Below are 22,023 nucleotides of genomic sequence, written 5' to 3' on the forward strand. Positions count from 1 at the left end.
TAGCCTGAATCGACAATTCCTGATATACCTCCACAATGATTCTTACCGAACCCCAATGGCCCTGCAACAACAACACACTTGGTCCTTATCGACGCAGTACTCCTCGTACATAGTAGCGCTGCGTGATGATCAGGAACATGTGATCTTGTGAAGTAACTGGAAAGAAAGGAGCCTGACTCCAAGAAATAACAATAATTAATAAATCTCCAAACTCCACTGCCCAATGGCCAATGAACCATGCAATTTGTACCCGGATCGCGGTCCATCATCGGCGTTGTCCCCCGGAAACCACTGCGACTTGTCTTCGTTGATTAGTATACAAGCACCTCGTTCAGCGTCCCGCGAGTGGAAATGTGACTTTATAATAGTTATTCGTCTACTATTTAGTAGTTGCGCACGATCGAGAGAAATCTCCGTGACAAAATTTGACAGATACAACAAGAGAAATAAAATAAAAATTAAAAAACGAACAGGCACAGGTCACCTCACATCATCCAGTCATCTAGGCATCTAGGCATCCAACCAACCATGCCTCTCTACGACGTCGAGCACGTCGTCGCCCTGACAGCGGACCAACAAGAACGCCTCGCGAGGGCCTTTACCGACCTGCACTCGACGCGGTTCCGGACGCCCCGGTTCTTCCTCAACGTGCGGTACACGGACTGTTCGGGACAGATCGTGTTCCGCAACGGGCGGCGCGCCGTGTACAACCGGGTGATACTGCGGACGCGGGCCGGGGAGCAGCATCGGTCCAAAGAACTCTACGACGAGCACTGCCGGGACGTGATCAAGGCGTGGGAGGACATCGTGGGGAGGGAAGGCGAGTTGGGACTGAGGACGGTGTGGGTGATGGCGGCCCTGACGACGGCTGTCGAGTGCGGGATCGCCAGGCCAAAAGTGAGTGATAAACACCACCCATACATATCTTATAATGAGAGTCGAAACCTCCCACCAGGCTCCCTTCCTTCCTACCTACCTGGCCTGAGGCAGCTTCGCTTTCTCTGGCATCTTTTCTTTCATCCCCCCCCACAAATTCATGTCACTCAAATCGATATGATCCAGGTCGGCGAGGAAGACGAGTGGCTCAAGACAAACATGGGCGAATTTCGCAAACTGGCAGCAGCTGGCGACGAGGACTTTGTGGAATTGGTCCAGGAACTCGACTCGAGAGGTCGATGAATCCTCAACCTAAGAAAGAGATAGAGCAATTGTCGATCCTAGATTCCCCCTTCTACCCATGAACAAAGACCCGCTTTCATGAACTAATTGTGTCCCTAGTCTGGCGTGTGTCCATCACCCTCATTTCTTCGCCTCATGCCGTTTCTGCAGCTCTCAAAAAGTCCTTCCCCAGATCAGCCTCTCTTCATCTCAACGACGGTGACTTTAACCCCCCATTCACAATGAATTGAAAGAAGGCTCGGCCTGCCAAGCTCAGTTGTTTTCGTGTTCTTTGTCCCTCGGTGGGAAAGTAGAAGGGTGGTGAGAGCGAGGATAAACCAGTTAAAGAGAATGTTGTCGGTGGCCCTGCGAGGCGACTCGAATATTGTTGCTCGGAGTTGACGTTACTCTTGCTTTTCTTGTCGTCGCATCATGTCGTCGTACAAACATGAAACATCACAATGACAAAATCTGTCAAAATAAAATATAAAAAACAACAAAACAAAACCGGCAATCCCTAAAGAAAAACATCACATCAATAACTCCTTCCGTACATGATCCCCCCCATCGGCCCCTGATGAGGTTGCGGTGGCCGAGTGGCACCAGGGCTGGCAGATGCCACAGGAGGACGATGAAACATATTCACCAGCTTCCGGCCGACAGTGGGTTCAATCTCGGTGCCATCTCGGGCAATCTTCACCTCACGATTCGAATTCAATGAGTTTCGAAGACCTCTGGTCCTGTAAAAAGGCAGGCGATCCGTCGACATCCACTTGATCTTGAAGGGCTTCCCAAAAGTCTGTGGCGTCGCTGGACTGGTTGATTCATAGCCTTCTCCTGAAACATTGCCGGGGTCATCATCTGTGTGTTGCTCTTCTTTCTCTTTCCCTTCTGAGTCTGCTTCCCAGAAGATTGTCCCTCTAGCTGAGTCGTCGATGATTCGTCCCTTGGGTGCGGTCGCCGTAGCCGGTGTCGGTATGGTCAAAGGCAGGTCTGCTGGACTAGGCTCTCGCGTCTCCGGTCGTGGCTGGTATTCGATATTCGCCGCGGCCTCGTCGCCGATCGCCGATTCCATCCGCGCATATCCAAAGTACTCGCCAGACTTGTTTGCCGAGAAGACGAGGTAAACATTCTCTGCGGTCTGAAATCTGTCAATGGCAAAGTCGATACATTCCCATCAGCCATCACACTTACCTGATACGCATTGTTCAACACGGCCTCATTGTGGGCTTGCGTTGCCCATATTCCACTGACGACGCTGCGCTCCAAATCCTCAATGGTCAAGCTTTTTACCACGAAGAACCTCTCCTTCACCTTCTCTATGGGTTCTGGCTCTGTTGTAATTGCCCCGTCAACCACCGATGTTTCATTGGGCGCTGTATCGGCCTCGGTTGTCGCTTCGGTAGATGCCGTTGGTTGTTGGCTCGCAGTTTGCGATGATGTTGCTGTTGCAGAACTTCCACGCCGTAACCGGCAAACCAGTCGCACCCCTTGGAACCGCGAGTCGTGGAAGCGAGCCATCGCTGCTGTGCAGCTAGCCTCGGTCTTATAGTTAACAAAGGCACAGTTGCTCTTCGAGATCAAGAAGACGCTCTCGATTTCTTCAGTCGCATCCCTTGCGAAGTGATCTTTGAGGTCAATTATATGTGTCGCGGGGGGTAAATTGCCAACCCAGAGGGCATGACCAGATTGCCTTGGTTTCCTTGGAGGACCTCTGAGCACGGATGTCTGTAGTGACGAATTTGAGCTAGATCTCCTGACTATTATGCAGGTCAGATGTGTCAGTCACGCACAAACCCCTTAACGCGGTTATAGACTTTCCATACCTTGAGAATTTGATTGTGGATAAACTCCTGCTGCCTGAGACTGTGCAAGACTGTTGTCGAGCCGCAGTTGTGGCACCGGATAGGCGGTTGGCAGCCGGGAGCCATAGGGCGAAACGTAGCCCGCGGCCCCATGTGGTTGTGAAAACTGTGAATGCGGATGTTGTTGACCAGCCGCTCCTGGGTTGTGCATCATTGGCTGCTGTACCATAAACGCTTGATTTAGGTACGATTGAGAGCCGCCTGGGCCTCCTGGGTTGCCAACAAATTGCGGATAAGCCGCTCCTTGCTGCTGCTGCTGCCGCGACGGAGTTCCTTGCACATACTGCGATGGGTACTGTTGAGCATACGGGGGGTTGATATGAGCGGCAGTCTGACCTGCAAAATGCGGCCCTTGGTGATATTGATACATGACGGATGGATTAGTGGAAGCGGAGGGTTGGTAAGGCTGGGTATATGGCGACTGTTGATAATGGCGCATCTGGTACTCTGGCAATGCCGCCGCGACACTCGACATATCGAGCCCTGCCGTGCTTGGAAAGTTTCCAATGGCAAACTGCTGTCGAGGATATGGTTCGAACTCCATATTGGCGGGTTGTCCCGAAGGGGGATTCGGAACGGGTAGAGACGTTTGTGGAGGCCGCTCTGCAAAAGTCAGTCCTGTCGACCACAACACTGGGAGAAAAGTGACCTCTTGATAGATGCTCGTCGCTGTCACGCAATCTGGGATTTTGTCGAAGGGGAGGCTCGTCGCCCATACCGAAACCCTCAAATATAACGGGAAGTGTATAGTAGTGCTGTACCCAGAAGACAGCCATCGGTCAGTCCATATTGCCCCAAATGGTGAGACACAAACAAATTAAGCGCCAAAAGATGGTACCTCAAATAGGTATACCTAAGCTAGAAGTGAAGTCGATCTTGTTCGAACCGAGCAGGAGGCTGAGCACGGATCAGGAGAGATCCGAATGATCTCGTTGGTTGTTCAGAGGAATTCTGTTGAGGGCTCCTTTATCTTGTTCGTATGTTCAAGAAAGGAAATGAAACAGCCAGCTCGGCGCCAAATTTGGAAATGAGCGTGCTTGACAAGGGTCCTCGAGGGTGTTTCAGAGGGCTAGACAGAGAAGCAGTCAGAACTATTGGTCTGAGTAATGGTGCGCAAAAGATGAGCTTTGGTGAGAGAAGAAGACTCATGTCCAACCGTGTCTCATATCTGGCCTGAGCGGCATGGATGTTAATGACTGGGGGGGTGCATAGCGACGCACATTCTACTCAAGCCTTTGGCACATAGCAAGTAAAATTCGACAACAGCTTCAGGGTCCACTTCAAGCTGGTGGCTGATGGAAGAGTCCACTGTATGATTGGGGGTAGCGGGGATAGAGCCCTTGTCGAAGGCGTAGATGATCAGGAGTGAGGAAGACACCAACGGTATGGCGATATCCGAGACTGAGGATGCCGAGGATCGATAGTTCCTTTTCACCAGGAGAATATTCCAGGGAGCTTTTACCCGGGAGCGAAACGAACAGACTGCAGAGTCAGTGGTTTGTCAACGGTGGATGGAACGGTCAAAACAGAAAGCGTGTATTGGCTCGGATCATATATGCGATACTGTGAACTAGTAAAGGGACAATTGTGGATATAGAACAAGACGGCGGTAATGCGCGACCACCAATGCTGGTACAGAGTAATCGATCTGGACCCAAGGGAGCAACTTACCGTCAGACCACAAGTGGCTGAAGAATGCTCTTGCCCTGAGCTATCGCTCGGAAGTCGTGCCCTAGCGGGGGTTCGCATACAGAACAGCACAACGGGAGGCCTCCAACCTGTGAGATCCGCAGGGCTGCTAGAGCTGGTACGGAATTCTTCGTACGTTTGTTTTTGCATGGCATGTGGATCAGTGGGGGACGTGGTCTGGCTGCGTGGATTTTTCTCTCATCTGTCCTTTTCGAAGCTAGTGCGACCATGACCTTGGGCGATCCAGAAGGGATTTTTGTTCACCTGGTCCGTATACCTCGACGACGGATCATGGTATTGGCAGGCAAGGAGGAGCTCAAAAGAGAAGACTTGAAAAATACCAGTGAATACCAAGGGAGTCCGCAAAAGGGATCCGCTAAGCCACGAAGCCCGAGTTAGAAAGTGTGGCAACGTTCGACAGGGGTAGTGAAGTCTCAAGATGTATGCCTCATGGGCTGTAATTCGCTAGATAGGTGAATCGCCTGTCCGTCGCTTATTGCAATAGGCACAGACCGCGGGCAAGGTCCCACCTAATAGTGTGAAGCCTGTTTGCAGTAGTGATTGCGTGCCCATTAGGACGGAGTGATGCCAGACGGAAAGGCGGCGGTCCTGCATGTTTGGGACGACTAGGATATTCCGGTCAAGGGTCAGTGTCGGGTACCGTCAGCAGCTACATTTGTGCGGTGCAGAGTTCAGCTGACCATTGGGTGGTGCTAGGTTCTTTCGACCTGTGGGAGGTTGGGGCCTGGGTGGGCGCAAAGTAGATCCTGAATTGAGCTCTTTGGGAAGTTCTGGACCGTCCAAGGATAGGCAAGCCACACTCCGAACGTTGTGAGTTTCTGCTCCACTGTTCGGCTTCTGCGGTGATCTGGATTCCTTGCAAGTGGACAACTGTCGAGAACTGCCACAGTCTGATTGTCACTCAGAATGACACCAAATGGTACGAAACGTCATTGCAAAACGATTTTTGTTATCCAGCATGTACCACAGCAAAGCTTATCTTACGTTTTGTTGTATTCACCGCAAAAACCAAATGTGACAAATGCTGCCTCGGTGTAGATCATGCTTGGAACTGTTGTGGCGTTCACGCAATCGGCTACGAAGTGGGAGTGCCAATACAATCGGAGGAGCCCCCGCAGTGGACGGGAAAATCTTTTCGCGTCTCTGTGTGTTTAGATGACGGGTGTTGTATTGGAGACCGCTGTTAGGCCCGGCGCAGGGATATTCCATGACCTCTGGGGCAGATAAGAACACACTTTTTTTTCCCCGAATAACTGCTGCCCGTTTGTCCCCCAACCCAAAGTATGACGGTAGAATGGCATCATCGGCAGACGATCGCTACGCACGACGAGCCTTGCTATTGTTAGAACGACGCAGGAACGGTCAAAAAATCTGATCATCACCTTGTACAGACTGTTCCGTGTCAATCAGCAATTTGCGTCTGGCCCGAATTCGTGGCATGCTGTCCGAATGGTCCTTTGGGTCGAAGGTTGGGTGGCAACAACAATGTTTCTCCAGTTGATGTCGATCATGTGGCGGAAACGGCACCACAGAACGAACTTGTCTTGGGTCATAGAGAGAAGATCCGACGATGTGTTCCAGATGAGTGGCTGGACGTTTGCCTGTGGCTGAGCAGCCCGGGTGTCAAGGGTGTCAGGGTGTCTCCAGGATTCCGGAGCAGGGTCCTGCTCGACCCGATGAAAAAAGAAAAATATGGAGAATGAAAAGATGCGATTGTTGTGCATTTCCCATCTGTTGGAGTTGCCACAGAAAGTCTAGCGATCTTCGGAATGGAAAATCTATCCAGCGAACCCGGGGCTTGCGTCATAGGCTTGGCACCACTAGTGTCCTTGTTCCAACCTCATTTCTTCATCCACATGATCATCAGTGACTATCACTTCCACTTCCTATATTCGAACATGCTGATCGCTAAAGGAAAGGAAAGTCCTTCGCAGCTAGGCTCCCATGAATGTCTCTGTTGTTTGAAAACATCCCCCCTGTCTGTGACCGTCTAGTACACTAAATCACCCCATCAGCAGCACCTGGAAGTTTTCGCCAACACTCAATACCGTCTGTTCAGTTCCTCATCCCTATGCCATAATTAGAGCTACAGAGTCCCGTATCGTCTATCGACAGGCCAAGAGGTGACTGAGACACTTTCCCCCCTGCTCTCTTCTGACTCCGTGGCAGCTTTCCGACTGGCCTCACTGATTCGAGCTAATTACCATTGTCCCCATCATCCCCTTCCGCAAAGCCTGTCCCAGATCTTACCTGTTGAGCCCATTCTTCCAAAGCCCCATGCATTCGCCACTGGCCGTTTCGCTTCCCTGGCCTCTCCACCATGCTGTGCCTCAGGCGATACTGCCCTCCCACATGTCTCTAGCTAGCGTTGGGCGCGGTTCGCGCTAAGCAGACTTCCGCGCCCTGTATACTCAATTTCGGCATCGTGCCTATACGAAGAAATCTTCGAATCCTTCCCTCATGAGACGAGATGCTGATTCAGGATACGATCAACATAAACAAAGGTCGGCGTCTCCGAACATGTCTTTCAGCCGTCGTGTAAAGGGAAATGATCGTCTCTCGGCCTTCAGGATTGCTCACCTCGTACAGGTACTTTTGTGTTCTAGGAATTTTCGGCGACTGTGGCGGGAACAAAGAAGGGAAATGGAACTGCGCAAGAAGGCTTTGCTGCGAAGAAGAAAAATCACACCACTCGGTGGAGCAAAGCAGAGCGACCCGGATCGGCATTGTCTGCCATGTGTGGTCGATAACAATGCGTTTCAGGTTCCTGAACATACCTTTGGCTGGCGAGACTTGTTGTGGCAAGGAACCTGCAGCCAATGATGTTGTAAGACTGTGAGAAGCCTGTCTTTTCAGCCAACCCAATCATCATACAGAATCGTCTATTTTCTGAAAATTTGGCGACATCCACTGTCGACTATTGAAACAGTTCACATACTACACATCACAGTGGCACTGAGGGTCGTGGATAGTGGACCTGTCGTTGCAAATGGACAACGTCTGCATGAATTCAAACCGGCCGAGTGTCAACGGCTTCAACGGCCGGGTTTGTCTGGCAATGAGCACAGGCCCAATCAGAGCGTCACTGCAAGAACCTGAGAAGAGCCCTCTTCCTCCACTGGTCCACTGATTGGTTTCCTGAGGCTGCTGTTCTTCAGAGGTATCGGGGCCGATCGTGAGTTCTGACTCTCTATTCGCTCGAGAATGTATCTGGGCTTCTCACTCTATCCAAATATGTCCCATCTCCTCGGCTTGCCAAGTCACTACAGCACACTAGTATTTGGGAAGGAAGGCTTTTGAAGGACCTTGACTCTGCATTCACGACGGTGGAGTGTTCAGTTCGCTAAATTATCGCAGGATCCTAGATCTCCATGGTGCACCAATGGCATCCCTGAACGCCTACTCGTTATGCCCCTGAAGGGAGACGAGTATTTGCTTGTTTCTGGGTAGAAATCCCCTTTCGTCTACCGCGACCCCACGGCTTTGGTGTCTTCCTGCGTGACGAAAATTTGTTTGATATCCTCGCGTTCTTCAATCCCTTCGCTCGAAGGTTTGATTGGGCTACCAGGATTCGCTAAGCACGTCACTTACCTACAAGAAACACCCAAGAGACTTCAGAACTCGCTTCCAACAAAACGTGGCTACCCAATACTTCATTGAACCATCAATCTACTTTCTATAGTTGCCTCACCAACAAGGAGCGCCCCTACAGATATCTCGACTGATTTGAGGTCAAGCTGAAATGAACCGATCCCTGACTGTCGGGCACACGTTGCGATCTAGCCGCCACTATTGCCCTACCCGCTCCGATATCCAACGGTCCTTGATCAGAGTCACCAATCACTGATTATCATGCACTCCCTCAAGGCTTCTCTGACCCGCTACGGTGCCACTTGTCTTTCCGAACTCAGAGACACGCACCGCAGCACCGTGAGGTCGACTCATGAGCTTATGATGGTGAGCGGTTTGCCAACACTGCGAAGATTTCCTTGTGGGAAGTTGTGGAGCATTCTTAGCGCTTTCTCCCCGAAAAGAACCAAGTTCTCAGGCTCCTGAAGGACTCCCGTCTTTCCCCAAGCTCGCTTGTCGTCCCTCGTTCTCCTCCAAAGTCCAAAATTGCTGAATCCATTCCCATCACATCCACATTTTCTGTCACCTTCCCTTGTTGGATACACCACCGCAACTCCTTACTCCTGCATCTGAGACCTGCCTTGGATACTCTTCCGCGCCCTGGTCTTGTCTTGCCAGAGTCTATTCTTATCCCAAGCTGACGAGACAATCGTCTCGAAACCCCTGAATGCTTGTATCATGGTCCTCTTGGGGTTCGCTGACGAATCCAGGGGCAATGTAATGGCACATTCAATGAACATCTGGCTACATCCATCAGTGTGAAGTTCAATCTCCCCGGGTCATGCTGCTTTCCCCCTGGAATTTAACTGCTGCATTTTCTCTTCTCCCCAAAGACGTAGAGATGCCCCTGTTGAGAAGATACGAGCTAACCCCACCCTTGTTCGCGCAGCTCGTCCTGATTGATGGCTCGTTCATTTCTCTGGAATTCGTTACACATGTTAGTGTTGGTTTGACGAACCCTCCTCCTCCTCGGAGACCACCCAGAAGAAAAACAAAGGCACCCGCCAATGGACCACGCATATCCTTTCTTTGAGGACTCTCCAGACCGCGTCTCGCTGCGCCTCCACGCAGAGGCAGAGTGAAAATGATTTATGGCGGAACTTGATCGATCGTTTACAAAAAAAAAAAAGTTTATGCAATGAAAAACACACACACACACACACACACACACCCCCCTCTCACCATTCATTCGATAGGAGGAAGCGAACTTTCACCACCTCATATCGAATGGAAGTAGATCTGGCTGACTCCAGTCAGCCACGAGAGCAACATACCGGGCACAACAGGGGCTTTCCTAATTAATTGCAGGCCCGAATGGTGACGGTGACAGTGACAGTGACAGCGACGGTGATGATCGAGGAAGGAAGCGCAGTGTGAAATATTCAGAGTCAAGCATCAGGGCATAAAAGGCGCAAGCAACGCAGGCAGAGAGGGACATTTTCCTTCTCTTGTCTGCGCGTGTCAGAATCACACTATGCACCATGCACCATGCCCATGGCGGTACAAAGGATTCAAAATCCGACTACTACTACTACATACAAGAAGAGGTGATGAGAAAAAACCAACCAGCTACGACAAGTTCCCCATGGTTCTCCTACTTCTTCAGCTTCTTTCCTTGCTTGAAGATACAATCATCCCACATCAAGAGGGTGACTTGACTATGCGGTGGACTTGATCATTCACCCTGGCTCAGGGAGTATAGTGCCACTGGCTATTCTCTCGACTCTGGTAAATGTTTTGATACGTCATACCAAGGTACAGCGTGCCTCGGTGTATTCACTAAATAGTACCCAATACTCGTTATTACATTACATCTGCATCATCTTATGCTCCATCCAAAGCCGTTTCTTTATCCAAGTTGTTCTTTTCCCGTCTCCTGGATCGACAAAGTCGGCAACCCACGGTGCTGCCAACCTGTATCCTTGTCGACTGCCCTCCTGGCCCGGAGGTCGCTGAGTCAAAAGATCCAAACCTCCATTCCGCATAGATTTCGTAGCACCGGCTATGATACTTGCCACCACCGTAGGATATGCATTGACCAAACCCATTCGCAACAAACCCCTTTTGTGCCCACATAAACATCCCAGATCATGGCAACATGCATCATATAGTCATATTCAAGAAGAATCACTCCCCAGATATACCAGCTTTGTCTTGGAGCGAGTTCGTGGGGGAGTATCCAGCACCTCAAAAGAATCGCAAAGGATTGGGCCCATGACGACATCAAGATCCATTCTGGACCTGTAACGGTACTATCGTTCTCCCAGACTCGCCACTTTGCCCGCAAATCTTGCGCCTGCACTACCGCGCTTTTGCAGCTTGTTGGACCCGTCTGACGACGAAGACAACGGGGAGACCCTGTGAACGATCGGCAACGGCCCCAGGGTGTCTGTGACACCCCCGTAATTGGACGTTGCGCGCGCTGTTCTCTGCTCAACATACAACTGCGCAGCGGAAGATAGGGGTATGGCTGGAAGTTCGACCGGAATCTCGGCCCCATTCTGCACCAATAGCTCAGCCATTGGGAAGGCTCTGACAGCTCCCGCCGGTGTGCTCGAGTGGGAAGACACTGGACGAGCCGGGTCTGCAGCTGCGAGAGCTAGAAACACTGCATGGGTGTTCCTAGATCGATCGTGCGCGTTCACATTGGCCCGTTGGGCGATGGCCTTGAGGACTCCCTGAAGGTCATGCTTCTTGATTGAGGTCAGTAATGTATCGTCGGCAGACACATATTGGGACACAGCCTCCACGTAAGCCCGCTCGACATATTTGGCCGTGATGAACTTCAGGCGCTGGTCGCGGGTGGCGTTTGGCTCTGGCTTGAGAGACCGATCAAGCCTTGCCTCCCAAACCATGTTGCTGATTCGATTACCGATCAACATGAGAAGCTCGACGATATCGTTGGTAAAAGAGTGCACGTCCAAGGTCAGGGATCGAATCTTGGAAACATGTGTCCCCAGAGATCGATGAATCCCGCCACATTCAATGCACAGGATAATCCCCAGATTCAGAGATACCCACTCGACCTTCGCAGCCGAGCCACAATCAGCACAGAACTGGTTTCCGTGGTCGTTGTTTCTGATCAGATCGAGCAGTTTGGACGGATTTTCTTCGTAGCTGTTGCTACTGGTCCTTGTGTAGGTGGGTCTAGCACCCACAGTAATGCGCCGTGTCACTCCGCCCGCGTCACTTCGGTGCGAATAGCCGTGCGGGCCCGATTGTGATGAGCTCTTACCAGTGAACATCTGTCCAAATTCACGTCCGACGTGTTCTTTTCGACTCTGCTGAGGGACTTGCCCGCCGGCCTCGACGGCACTCTGCAGCGCGTTGTTGATGGCATTGATCCAGTTATTCATCTCATCCTCAGTTGTGGCTTGGTAAACTCGCTTATACTGAGGCGTGATGACTTCGAAGCAAAACCGACGCTCTGCATCTCGAGCAATGCGGACGGACGCCATGCGAAGGTCAATCGGCTCGCGATGCAGATCCAACTTGTCCTTCCAATTGCTGTATTCAGAGAGTTTCCCTTGATCAAGCACGATCCAGAATCTAAGAATGGTTAGCACTACCTCAAGGAGAATTGGCGAAGAGCTTACTTGTGCCAGGCTCCTTTAGGGTCGATATGGGAGTTAGGTTTGCTTAATGCCCATAGCAGTCCTTCTTTACGATACTGGCCCACAGAAGATTTGTCGGTCGTGGATATTGAGCTTTCATCAAGATCACGGATACCCTTGAACTTGCTCGGCGTTGGCGCGATGGATGCTGCGCTCGGCGATGTCGATAGGACAGTGCCAACAGGTAACGTTGAATTCGTCGTAGGCGATAAGGTTTTGATCGATGCATGGCCAAACTGGGAGCTGGTGCTATCCGCCCGGCTCAGATCAGTATCTGACTGATAGCCCCCATGGCCATTTTGTGCTGCAGCTTGAGCCGACGTCGGGGGAGGATGATGGGAATCGGGATCCACGGAAACCGGCCCATTCTTCTCGAGATTTCTTCTCTTCTCCTCTCTTTCCGTCCTTTGCAGGTTGTATTCTTTGTCAGCATCAGAGACCTCTTTGACGAGAGCATCCAACTGCGGAGTTAGGCTTTCCACCTTCTTCGCGGTGGCAAGGAATGCCTTGGCCTGGCCATTGGCATATTTTGTGAGCTGCGAGAGGAGCTCTTGTTCTTTGCGACCACCGTGAAGATCTTGCATGAAAGTCGAATAATCGAATCGCTTGAGCTCAAAATTCTTCCTCTTGCTCTGATATTTAGAATCACTCTCTGCACGTTTCTTGTCCTTTAGAGAATCCTGCCTCTGACCAAGGTACCGGCCCACGTAGGCGTAATAGTCTCGACTCTCATCGTCAAAGTCCTTTTTCTTTGCCTCGACTTGTTTAATGTCCATATTATACAGCTTTGAAATGGGATCGATGATCTGCTTCTGCAACAGCGTGCTGTTTCCCTTCTCATATTTCAGTATCTGTTGAGCAATGTTCAGAAAATAGTGGTCGAGGGCAGGCTTGAAAGCCGTTGCATTGGACATGGATGCCTCTTGAAGCGCTCGTAAAAACTCGGACATGGCCTGGTTGCACTCCACCTGTGCCTGCTGTGCCGCTTCGGCTTTCTTCAGCACCTTCTTGATCTGGACCTTCATAGTCCCCGTCTTCTGCTCCAAGGCCTTCATGGTGGCTCGGAAAACCGGGCCGTCCTCGACGGTGCTAACGTCTTCCCCCGGCCTTGCACACTGGACGTCGATAACAGGCAGTGAAGGCGCCGAGGTTGGCGCACTGAGGAGGTTGTCTTTGGGCCGCATCGGTGGCGAGGCTGGAACCTGTGGCTCTGAAGGGCCCTCTGAGTCGCTGACCGCGGACTGGTATGACTGCGACGACGGCATCCTATGCCTCGGAGGCGGGATCGGTATTTCCAGGCCTGGAGAAGCCAGCGGTAATCCGGTTGAAAGGGTCGAGTTTTGGACCCAGAACGAAAAGGACGCGAGGGTATTAAGTCTGTGGGCTCTGGAATCATACTCAAGGAAACTGCAGCAGTTGCGCCAGCCTCCTCCCTTGTCCTCTTGAGTCTTTGGGGGTTTCCAGTGCCAAGTCCATTCGTATGTAACTGCATGACTCCCATGCGTCCCAAAATCCCCGATAAACTGGACATTGGAATTCTTGTGTAGATTTGGGTCGGCGTGAAACTCGCGTGTTACAAGGGTATCCAGCTCTTTAGCATTCTGGGCATAGGCGAAAGTCAGCCCGGATATTGTTGCATCTACTGCGGGGGTAGCCGTCGAGGGAGTCGCAGGAAGGGGCCCGGAGTTCTGTCGCGTTATGAATGTGAAGTGGATTTCGAGCTCATCTTCAAGATCGAGCCTTGGAAGAAAGGAAAGGGCGGAGGAATCGGGGTCCTTGTTAAGACGTTAGGACATGCGGTCCGTTGGGGGGCTTGGTTACCCACTTGAATATACGAAATGGGTCTGTAGTCCGTAGCATCTGGCTTTCCAAGTAGACGCAATGCTGGATAGGCATTGGGTACGATGCTCAAAAGACCTTTCCGTCGGCCATTGCTGACGACGATTGAGCTGATGGAGACTGGCGGCAGGTTGTTAGCCATAGTGGCGGGGGAAGGCAATGGGACCTACAGCGCGCTTGATCCTTCAAGTATAGCAGGGCGCCATCGTCAAGTCTGCTGCTGATGTTGCCCATCGCTGACTGCCTGCTATTCAGGCTCGAGAATTAGGATGCGCCAGGATGGGCGGTGGACTATTCGGAGGGGGTGTGAGCGTTGTTTCGGAGGAGAAGTCGCGGGGACGAGACAAAGCAGCTGTCGATACAGAAAAGGAAGACAGAAAGATTGATGCTAAGACTGCAATACTTGGAAGGGTGTTGAGGTATGTACAGATCAAGGTGAGAGAGTGACTTGAGTAATTAAATGATTGAGTACTAGGTAGAGGATCTGATTTGTCGAGGGGGGAAAGGCCGTACTCGTAGACGTAGACGACATGGGCTGCGCTGTGCTGCGCCTTCGATGTGAGACGATTCAATCAAGCGAAGGAAGGCGGATGCGGCGCCACCAGCGGCAGAACATCCAAAAGGTCCCCCTTGGTTCCCCTCGCCAAGAGGAGTGTAATTTGACTCCACGGCCGAGCCTTCTTTGGGACGAGGGTGACGCCGCTCTACTCGGTATATGTACCTGCTCAACCGCAGCATGCACCCCGCTGGGTGAGCGACCATCAGTGGCTCTGCCCAGTTGCTACAACGGTGACAACACTGATAATTTCAACCTCGTCATCAATCAATTACCCATACGAACAGCTTCCAGCGACCTACCCAAACACCCAGATCCCTTGTCCTTCCTATCGTCTACCATGCGTGTATCCTAAATTATCTCAACGGAGATCAAGAATCAAGCTTCTCCAGAGACTGTACGCTGATTGCGTGTAGAGGGAGACATGGTGGCCTTCAAGAGAAAGGCTTCGGTAGAAGTCATACCGGCCTTTTGGGAGCTTGGTCATCCCCTGTATCAGTGTATGTCTGAGAGAAGCCATGGTAAATCTCTGCGGCTTCTTGCACATGTCTCTGTTTTCCCATCCTCGTTCTTTCACAGGGGGACTTGAGTCATATCAGAGAACAAACGTGTCGAGTGTTCGAAAACTCAAACTAACACGAGGCTGAATCCCCTTGGTCTGACTCGTTTTTGCTTCAGGGACGGAATGTGAGGATTTGTCTTCATGAAGCAAGCTTTTTAGGGGGTTGCGCAGAAGCGTGAGCCTTGTGGACATCGTGGCCATGGTTGGCCAATGCCACAGACGACATCGAGGCGAAGACGCAATATTTCTTGCCGGTGATGGCCTGGGTCCAACACATATGTTGATGCCCGGGGCGACCATTTTTGCGAGATATGGGGCTCCCACACCTTAGAAAAACCATCCATTTTCTTTACCCGTACGTCCTTCCATTATGCTCACTCCCTCACGCTAATGACTCTGTCTTTCCACTACCCTCAGCCAATTTTGTCTTCGTCTTCCGCTCGATAAAAGAGAGTTTGGTCGCGATTTTCACCCATTCTGAACACCTGCACGGCATCGTTGTTGCACATCAACACCAAATCATCGACAATATCGAACGGCGGGAGCTCGAACCACTTGTTCCCTCTCGAGAGCGTGAACAGATGGTGAACAAGCAGTTTCCGCTCGTAGCCCCGAGGCCGATCATCCAGCTCGAGCCGTCGGAGCACATGCATGGGTGGCTGTTCCTTCAGTCGCACCACGCTCTGCCTGTAGATCGGAGGTTCTGATCTCGTGAGGGGATGGAGGTCGATGCATTGTGTGACGAACTTGGGTTCGACTGTACAGTTGGTGGATATGACCTGAACGTCGACGATGCCTGTATGGATGGCCATGTTGCTACCCTTGGTTTGAGCGTCCTTCACAGCGAGAGCTTTGGCTTCCTCAGGTTTGAGCCCCGGCTGATTGATCAAATATGCGGAACCATCCACACCTCCAGTCCACCCAACACCGCCTAAATTGTCAACGGGGGAGTGCCTCTCCGTTAGGATGAGCTGTTCGATCTGCTCTCTCGTGAACGTCCTATCCAACTGCAACACCTCACGGCCAGATATGACATGCGTCTGAGTGGCATTTCTCGTTCCCCATTTTCCATCAAGGTAGTCGTCGCCATGCAAATCAGGATATATGGCCCAAGAGAGCTCCGAGCCTGGCAGGTCGTCTCCCGACTGGAGGTAGCCCTCGCTCCAGTACCGCTCCTCTGGTGAATTGGGAAATTTCCCATCGAGGTACCGGGTGAAATGAGCCGGGGTTTTCAAGCCGGGGAACCTCTTCCAGGCGGACCCCAGAGCTTGGTCGTCAAAATTGAACGCTGTGAGCTGTCCCGCCATGAACAGGGCGTCAGGCATGCGTTCCCGCCCAGTGACGAGCGAGAGCTGCGACAGAAGATTGAACGGGTATCGTGCGAAGTTTCCCAAGAGCTGATCCTGGTCCACCCAGGCCCAGAACGGATTCTGCGGGCTCTGAAACAGGTCCTTCATCATATAGCCAAGAAAGGGGCGCCATTCGTAGTTGCGGTAATCCTCGCGGTTGGACCACTCCGCGGTGACTTCGGCATGCTCGGTGGCATTACAACCCCAGCCGAACGTTTGGGAGCACATGAAATCGACGTGACGACGAATATATTCCTCGTCGCTCATGCAGACGACTTTGATGTTGTTCCCCCAGGTAATGTTCACCCCGGCCCCGTCAAAGTCCATGCACGATTTGCCGGGAGTCTTTAACCTGTTGATAAGCAAAAGATCCACCGAGTCGGCGTTCTTCTGGACGGTGTAGTAAAAGTGGCGCAGATATGGTGCGAAATAGTCGTCTTCCCAAACACCGACCAGCGTTATCCGACGCTGTCTCGACGGCAAGTCATTCACACCCGGGAACCTCGCAAAGGCACCGCTGAACGGTGAAACTGGAGCTTGATCCGACTGGCCTCTCGAGCCCGAAAATATTGAATCAAAATTCTTCCCCAACAAGAAAGTTACCAGAGCAAACATGGACGCCCAGATCATGTATAATATCTTGGAAGTGAGACGATGCTCCCACGCCTCATTAGTAACTCGACACAGCAGCCCGAAGTAGCGCCTGACGAGGCCTTCCCGCTACAGCAGCAATGAGCACATTGCCGATCTTGATCATGTCGACAGGACGCACCTCTGTATGTACCCATTTTGGCAGGCTGAGTTGTTCATCTGACTCGGGAGAAGAGCCGTCACATCCGAGCAGTTCGTGATCTTCGCCGCTGCCGGGGCTCGCAGAAGATTCCAAATCGTCGCCGCCCATAGCGACCTCGTCATTGGGAGATGCCGAATATAGTGGTCCAGAGGTTCGACATGCTGAGTTTCCTGAGGGATGGATTATTATGGCTATGGCAACTGTGTGTGACGCCCAACGCTCTCTGTCGGCGAGATGTCGTGGGTGTGGAATGTACCTGGAAGGGAAAGCATCGTGACGCGGCGAAGCGACGTTCCGACGCCACCCCCCTTCCTCTGCCCTCCCTTTTGCAAGCCCTCAGGAGTATGGTTCCGGGTAGCGAGGTATATTGTGATCTTGAAATGGGGGTTCAGAGGACAAGGAGTTGAAGTGGGAGAGGATATGGTTTGACCCCTGGTTGATCATCGCCAAACTAGCCAGCCTTGGCCGCGATCCGGTATTTACAAAGTATCTCGTTCAGCTTTTACAGCTTCACGGGTTTAGTGCTTGCATTCATACCACTAGTCTCAAACAGCTCAGCCTTCAAACTCTTAATATCTGTCAAATGCCACAATTCCCATACGACCTCGAAAGGAAGATTGCGACTTTCCCCCTTGCAAGTCATGTCGGATTGTTGCGAAGCATGTGATAATTTCGCGGCGTCATTTCAATGATTTCTACTTGTGAGACCCGGTTTTCTTGGTGATCGACCTTCCAGTGGAGATTTTGACCCACCGACTATTTACAAGGAGGGCTAGTTTTCTCGATAAGGGTTAGGACATTTAGATACCACCCTGCCGTCTGCCTGCCTAGTCACTTATCGACAAGTACGCGGTAAGACGGGCCTATTGCCTATTCCTCAGGCTCACACTGGCATGTGTCTCCACGGGGCATGTTCTCACCTACGATGGCGCTCGCAGAATTATCTCCAAGTCGTTTCAGCTGCGCAACTTGTCAGTGGACCAAAGACAAACGCAGGCATTGTTCTGGGATAAGATGGCGCAAGGATTCCGGAATATAGACTCTGGCTGGCGCTGGCCTCTGGCTGATCTCGATGCACCATGCCACCGGCTGCAAGTCAAAGGACTGGAACATCAACTCGGATCACCAACAGCGACTGACTTGAGGGATACACCGTCGACAGTGCCTCTAGCACCATGACAAGCATCCCGCAATTGGTTGACAACCAGGCACCAGTTCTATCGCCATGGTCGATACTAAGGCTCTAGAAGCAACTTTCAGCGTTGAAGTTCGACATGGTTCAGGTTTGATATTTGAAGAAGATCAATTTCAGTTTCGGGGCGCTTCCTGTACGAGATAAATCTGTCATTATATAATGTGAAGATACAGAAAAAAGATAGACTGCAGTCTTTTGAATCTCCGAATCCCATCCTGTCTAGTCTCACCATAACATGACCCCCTTTCTCCTACGTACCATGTCGTCAGACATCCGTCCAAGTCAATGGACCAGATCCGTCTCACCGACTCCAGTAGCCCTCCATCTTCCACCGCGGCTTCAGCAACATCTCCTTCAACTGGTGGTCGGTCATACTGTTGCGCCACCATTTCTCGTGCACCGCCGCGATGCCGTGTCGATAGTCGTCAAAGACCGGGTGGTTCATGACCCAGTAGTGCTGAATCTGGGAGTAGGGCATGTTGCCGTCGAGCCGGTGGACGTACTCGAGCAGATTGTTCTCGGGGGCCAGCATGGGAGTGCGGCCGTCGATGGACCCGATCCGGAGATAGTGCGCCAGCATCTCCTCGGACGGGTGGAGCACCATGAACCCCGCGTTGAGGGCCTTGGAGCGCGGCGCCGGCCACGGGTGCTTGTCGCTGCCGATCGGGGACGAGTCGGCAGCCAGGAGATAGCGTTGGGGTTGGGGCCCTTCGTCGTCTTTCCTCTGGTCCTCCATGCCGAGGTTGTCCTTGATGTCGGTCTCGGGCTCCTCGAAGATGGCGTCGAGGGGTTTGAAGAGGACAATATCCAGGTCCATGAGCAGGACCTTGTCGAACTGCGTGAGGCGGAACACGTTCATTTTGTCCATGACGTGTTTCCACCGGGGCCGGTCCGGCTTGACCGTCTCCAGCTCGATGGAGGGGAACTCTGCGATCCAGGCGCCCTCGCGCTCTAGGCGACGTCGCTTCGACTGCGAGACTTGCGGTGAGACCAGGACCACGACGGGAATCGAGTTGTTGGTTCGTGTCTCGGGATCATGGAGAAGTTGGTAGATGAGGAGCCGCACGGACGTGAGATAGACGTCATCTTCGGTGTCTTCCTCGCCGGCATCCTCTTTTTCGGTGGGTGCCAGGTATACAACGTATGCATACTTGGACTCTGGCCGCTGCAGAGTGCCTCCGGGAACCACAGGTCCTTTGGCCGACGTTGCGAAAGGCGACGAGACGAAAGAGCTCTTGATGACTTCGTGGTACGCCTCGGATGGTGATGTCGAGCTGAAGAAGAAGATGAAGAGGACGAAGAGAAGAGCCCCCGCAATCACCACCTCTCGTGAGCACGGCGTGAACCGACGTGAGCCCATGGTCGTGTCAATCGACTTCCTGGCACCTAACAATGATAGAAGGATATCACAATAGACAGTGTTGTGTGAGGGCGAGTCAAGTCAGCGGAATGGATTATCCTCGAAGACGTGTTGCGTGCACGGGGTAGAAGGGGATGTGTGTCCCATCACAATCACCCCCTATGCCCAAGGTTCCACGCGTGAATGGGGATGCAGTATATGCTACGAGTACCTACATCTGTCCTGGGCAGTGGAGACGAGCGCTAATTAACCGAGTCTCTTAGCCTCGATAACACTAGTTGATTACAATCGCTCCAAGAAGTGCTGTCAGACGAAAAGTTCAGTATACGTTACCGATGGTGCCAATGGGTCAAGTGCGAGCCCACAAGCGACGATCCCCTACTTTAGCAAGTTGAGATGAGGGACGGTAGCCATGATTCAACTTCAATCCATCCCAAGCCTCAGTGGTAACCTAAGCCAATGGTTCAGACCTTGAGAAACAAGGCGAGGCAAGGATCCCATTATCCATGCAAGCATACAAACTCCCCCTGTCGAATCAGTTGGAGGATGAAGAACAGTCTTGTTCATTGATGTCTCGCACTTGACAGCTTCGACCTCGACGTCAAACTCGAAGGGACGCCTCTGAAAGTTAGTCCAGTCACCCCTGTAGGCTCTTCGCTCCAACCATGGTCACTGAATGGATTGGATGCGTGAGGCCGTCTTACGATACGGCGGCAGGCCAAGATGTATCGGTAACTGTTGAGGTCAGTAGGTCAGTTACATATTGTGCGGGCGTGGGAGAATCTCTAGGGCTCGGAGACATAGGCTCAGAGAATGGACTTTGGAAAGCCTAGTAGGTTGGTGTACTTGGCCACCGTAACGGTTGTGATCTGAAAGAGTCGAGACTGGACAAACTGGTGGGTCTAGATAGGGAGCAATTATCTGCGGATGTCCCGGCTCTACCACTGGAGTTAGTAGCATATAGGCAATCCGAGATAATCCAATGGTAACACCTGCCTGGGAAAACGTGATGTCTCGAATAGGGAAAGGGGGCTTCTTTGGACCCTGGAGCAGGATGGAATTGTCATTGCATGGCAACCTTGTCCATGTGAATGCGAAGCGACCCAATCTGCCGCAGATGGATGATCAATCCTGCGGAAGGACTGCCGTGGCGGTTCGGACGTGTCAATGGGAAACAGAATTTCGATTGTCGCGATGAGTTGAACCCATGGCAATGTGAGGCAGGGAAAAGGGGAAAGGACCTGGGCGAACTTTGACGAAGTCAAACTCCCATCAAGGAAACCTTACAGAATGCCGACCACACGACAGAAAGCAGGCAGAAATGCTAGAAAGGGTCGGGTGAGGTTAATGAACCGACCAAGAGTCTTAAAACGAGGATAGTTGATTCGGATCAAACCACCCGAAGTGAAAGCCAATGCTTGATACCGAGTGATCTTTCCGAAACCTTATCTGGACACTTGCCATTATTACGCTACAATACAAGTGCAAGACGGTGCCAACCTTCGCCAAGTTTGTGCAACGGTAAGTTCGTTTGACTTTCCATTCTAGGAATAGTGACCTTCTCCACCAATGCGAGATACAGTACTATAATGGGTCGAGAAGGGCCGAGTTTCACGACAACGATGCAGAGCTATTAAAAGGGAGAAAAGACGAGGAACGGGATAATGATGTGCGCGCAAGGTACAGGGACGAATGTACCTGTAGAAAAGAGTCTCGCCGGAACACTAGCCATGGTCCATGTCGAATAGGATGAATACAGCAGGTCTGAATAGCTTGGTTCTTGTACTATCCATCGCCAGTGGTAGAAAGACGCAATTGTTGAATGGAGGTGCATACATGATGAATGTGAGAGGTAGTCAAAGTACCTTAATAGATTGAAATACTCGCTACATGCAAGGCATAGCGTTCAGCCTCGTTGTTCCTCAGGTAAATGTTCCGGTAAACGTATCCAGGAAATGGATTACCAGGCTGGTCAAGGTAAAAAATCAGGTAGTGGGGTCTCTTGCTTGACTGATAGAATGACTAGATATCAAAGAGATAGATACTGAGGTTGACTGTATAAAATAGGTGGTATCGAGGTGACAGTAGTGGGTGGCGATAGTAGATACCGCTAGTAGGTAGCGATAGTAGGTAGTGGTACGAGATGACAATACGAGGTGGCGATACGAGGTGGCGATAGTAGCGATGTAACAATAGCGAGATCTCCAAGTGCTAGTACCAGCTAGCTAGATTTGGTGGTGATGGATTCTACAGAGTAATTACTATGCGAACTTACGGCTGTACGAACTGGCGCTTGCACCTGCACTTGCCCTTGCTCCCCCCGTCATTTCCTTAACCTTGAAACAAACTCAAGGTAAGCCCCAATTCCATATCGCGTTGCCCCTTGGGGACA

The 22,023-nt window shown here is 51.7% G+C and overlaps 5 protein-coding genes across 5 annotated transcripts; 1 reads left to right on the forward strand and 4 right to left on the reverse strand.

The window, feature by feature from the left end:
- Positions 1-528: 528 nt before the first annotated feature.
- AYO21_01010 (hypothetical protein) lies at positions 529-1,179 on the forward strand (the record flags this gene model as incomplete). Its single annotated transcript, XM_022650994.1, has 2 exons — positions 529-897; positions 1,063-1,179. 2 exons carry the CDS (start codon positions 529-531, stop codon positions 1,177-1,179), a joined length of 486 nt encoding a protein of 161 aa, XP_022516472.1.
- A 514-nt stretch (positions 1,180-1,693) lies between these two features.
- On the reverse strand, positions 1,694-3,567 carry AYO21_01011 (hypothetical protein; the record flags this gene model as incomplete). Its single annotated transcript, XM_022650995.1, has 3 exons — positions 1,694-2,299; positions 2,353-2,918; positions 2,985-3,567. The coding sequence occupies 3 exons, from the start codon at positions 3,565-3,567 to the stop codon at positions 1,694-1,696; spliced, it is 1,755 nt and encodes a 584-aa protein (XP_022516473.1).
- Positions 3,568-10,615: 7,048 nt separating this feature from the next.
- Positions 10,616-13,958, reverse strand: AYO21_01012 (hypothetical protein; the record flags this gene model as incomplete). The annotated part of the gene is made up of 3 exons (XM_022650996.1): positions 10,616-11,912; positions 11,960-13,752; positions 13,803-13,958. 3 exons carry the CDS (start codon positions 13,956-13,958, stop codon positions 10,616-10,618), a joined length of 3,246 nt encoding a protein of 1,081 aa, XP_022516474.1.
- Positions 13,959-15,347: 1,389 nt separating this feature from the next.
- On the reverse strand, positions 15,348-17,184 carry AYO21_01013 (hypothetical protein; the record flags this gene model as incomplete). Its single annotated transcript, XM_022650997.1, has 2 exons — positions 15,348-17,003; positions 17,056-17,184. The coding sequence occupies 2 exons, from the start codon at positions 17,182-17,184 to the stop codon at positions 15,348-15,350; spliced, it is 1,785 nt and encodes a 594-aa protein (XP_022516475.1).
- Positions 17,185-18,572: 1,388 nt separating this feature from the next.
- Positions 18,573-19,631, reverse strand: AYO21_01014 (hypothetical protein; the record flags this gene model as incomplete). Its single annotated transcript, XM_022650998.1, has 1 exon — positions 18,573-19,631. The coding sequence occupies one exon, from the start codon at positions 19,629-19,631 to the stop codon at positions 18,573-18,575; it is 1,059 nt and encodes a 352-aa protein (XP_022516476.1).
- Between the last annotated feature and the right edge of the window lie 2,392 nt (positions 19,632-22,023).

The sequence above is a fragment of the Fonsecaea monophora genome, assembly GCF_001642475.1.
Source record: "Fonsecaea monophora strain CBS 269.37 chromosome Unknown Scaff4, whole genome shotgun sequence".
NCBI lineage: Eukaryota > Fungi > Ascomycota > Eurotiomycetes > Chaetothyriales > Herpotrichiellaceae > Fonsecaea > Fonsecaea monophora.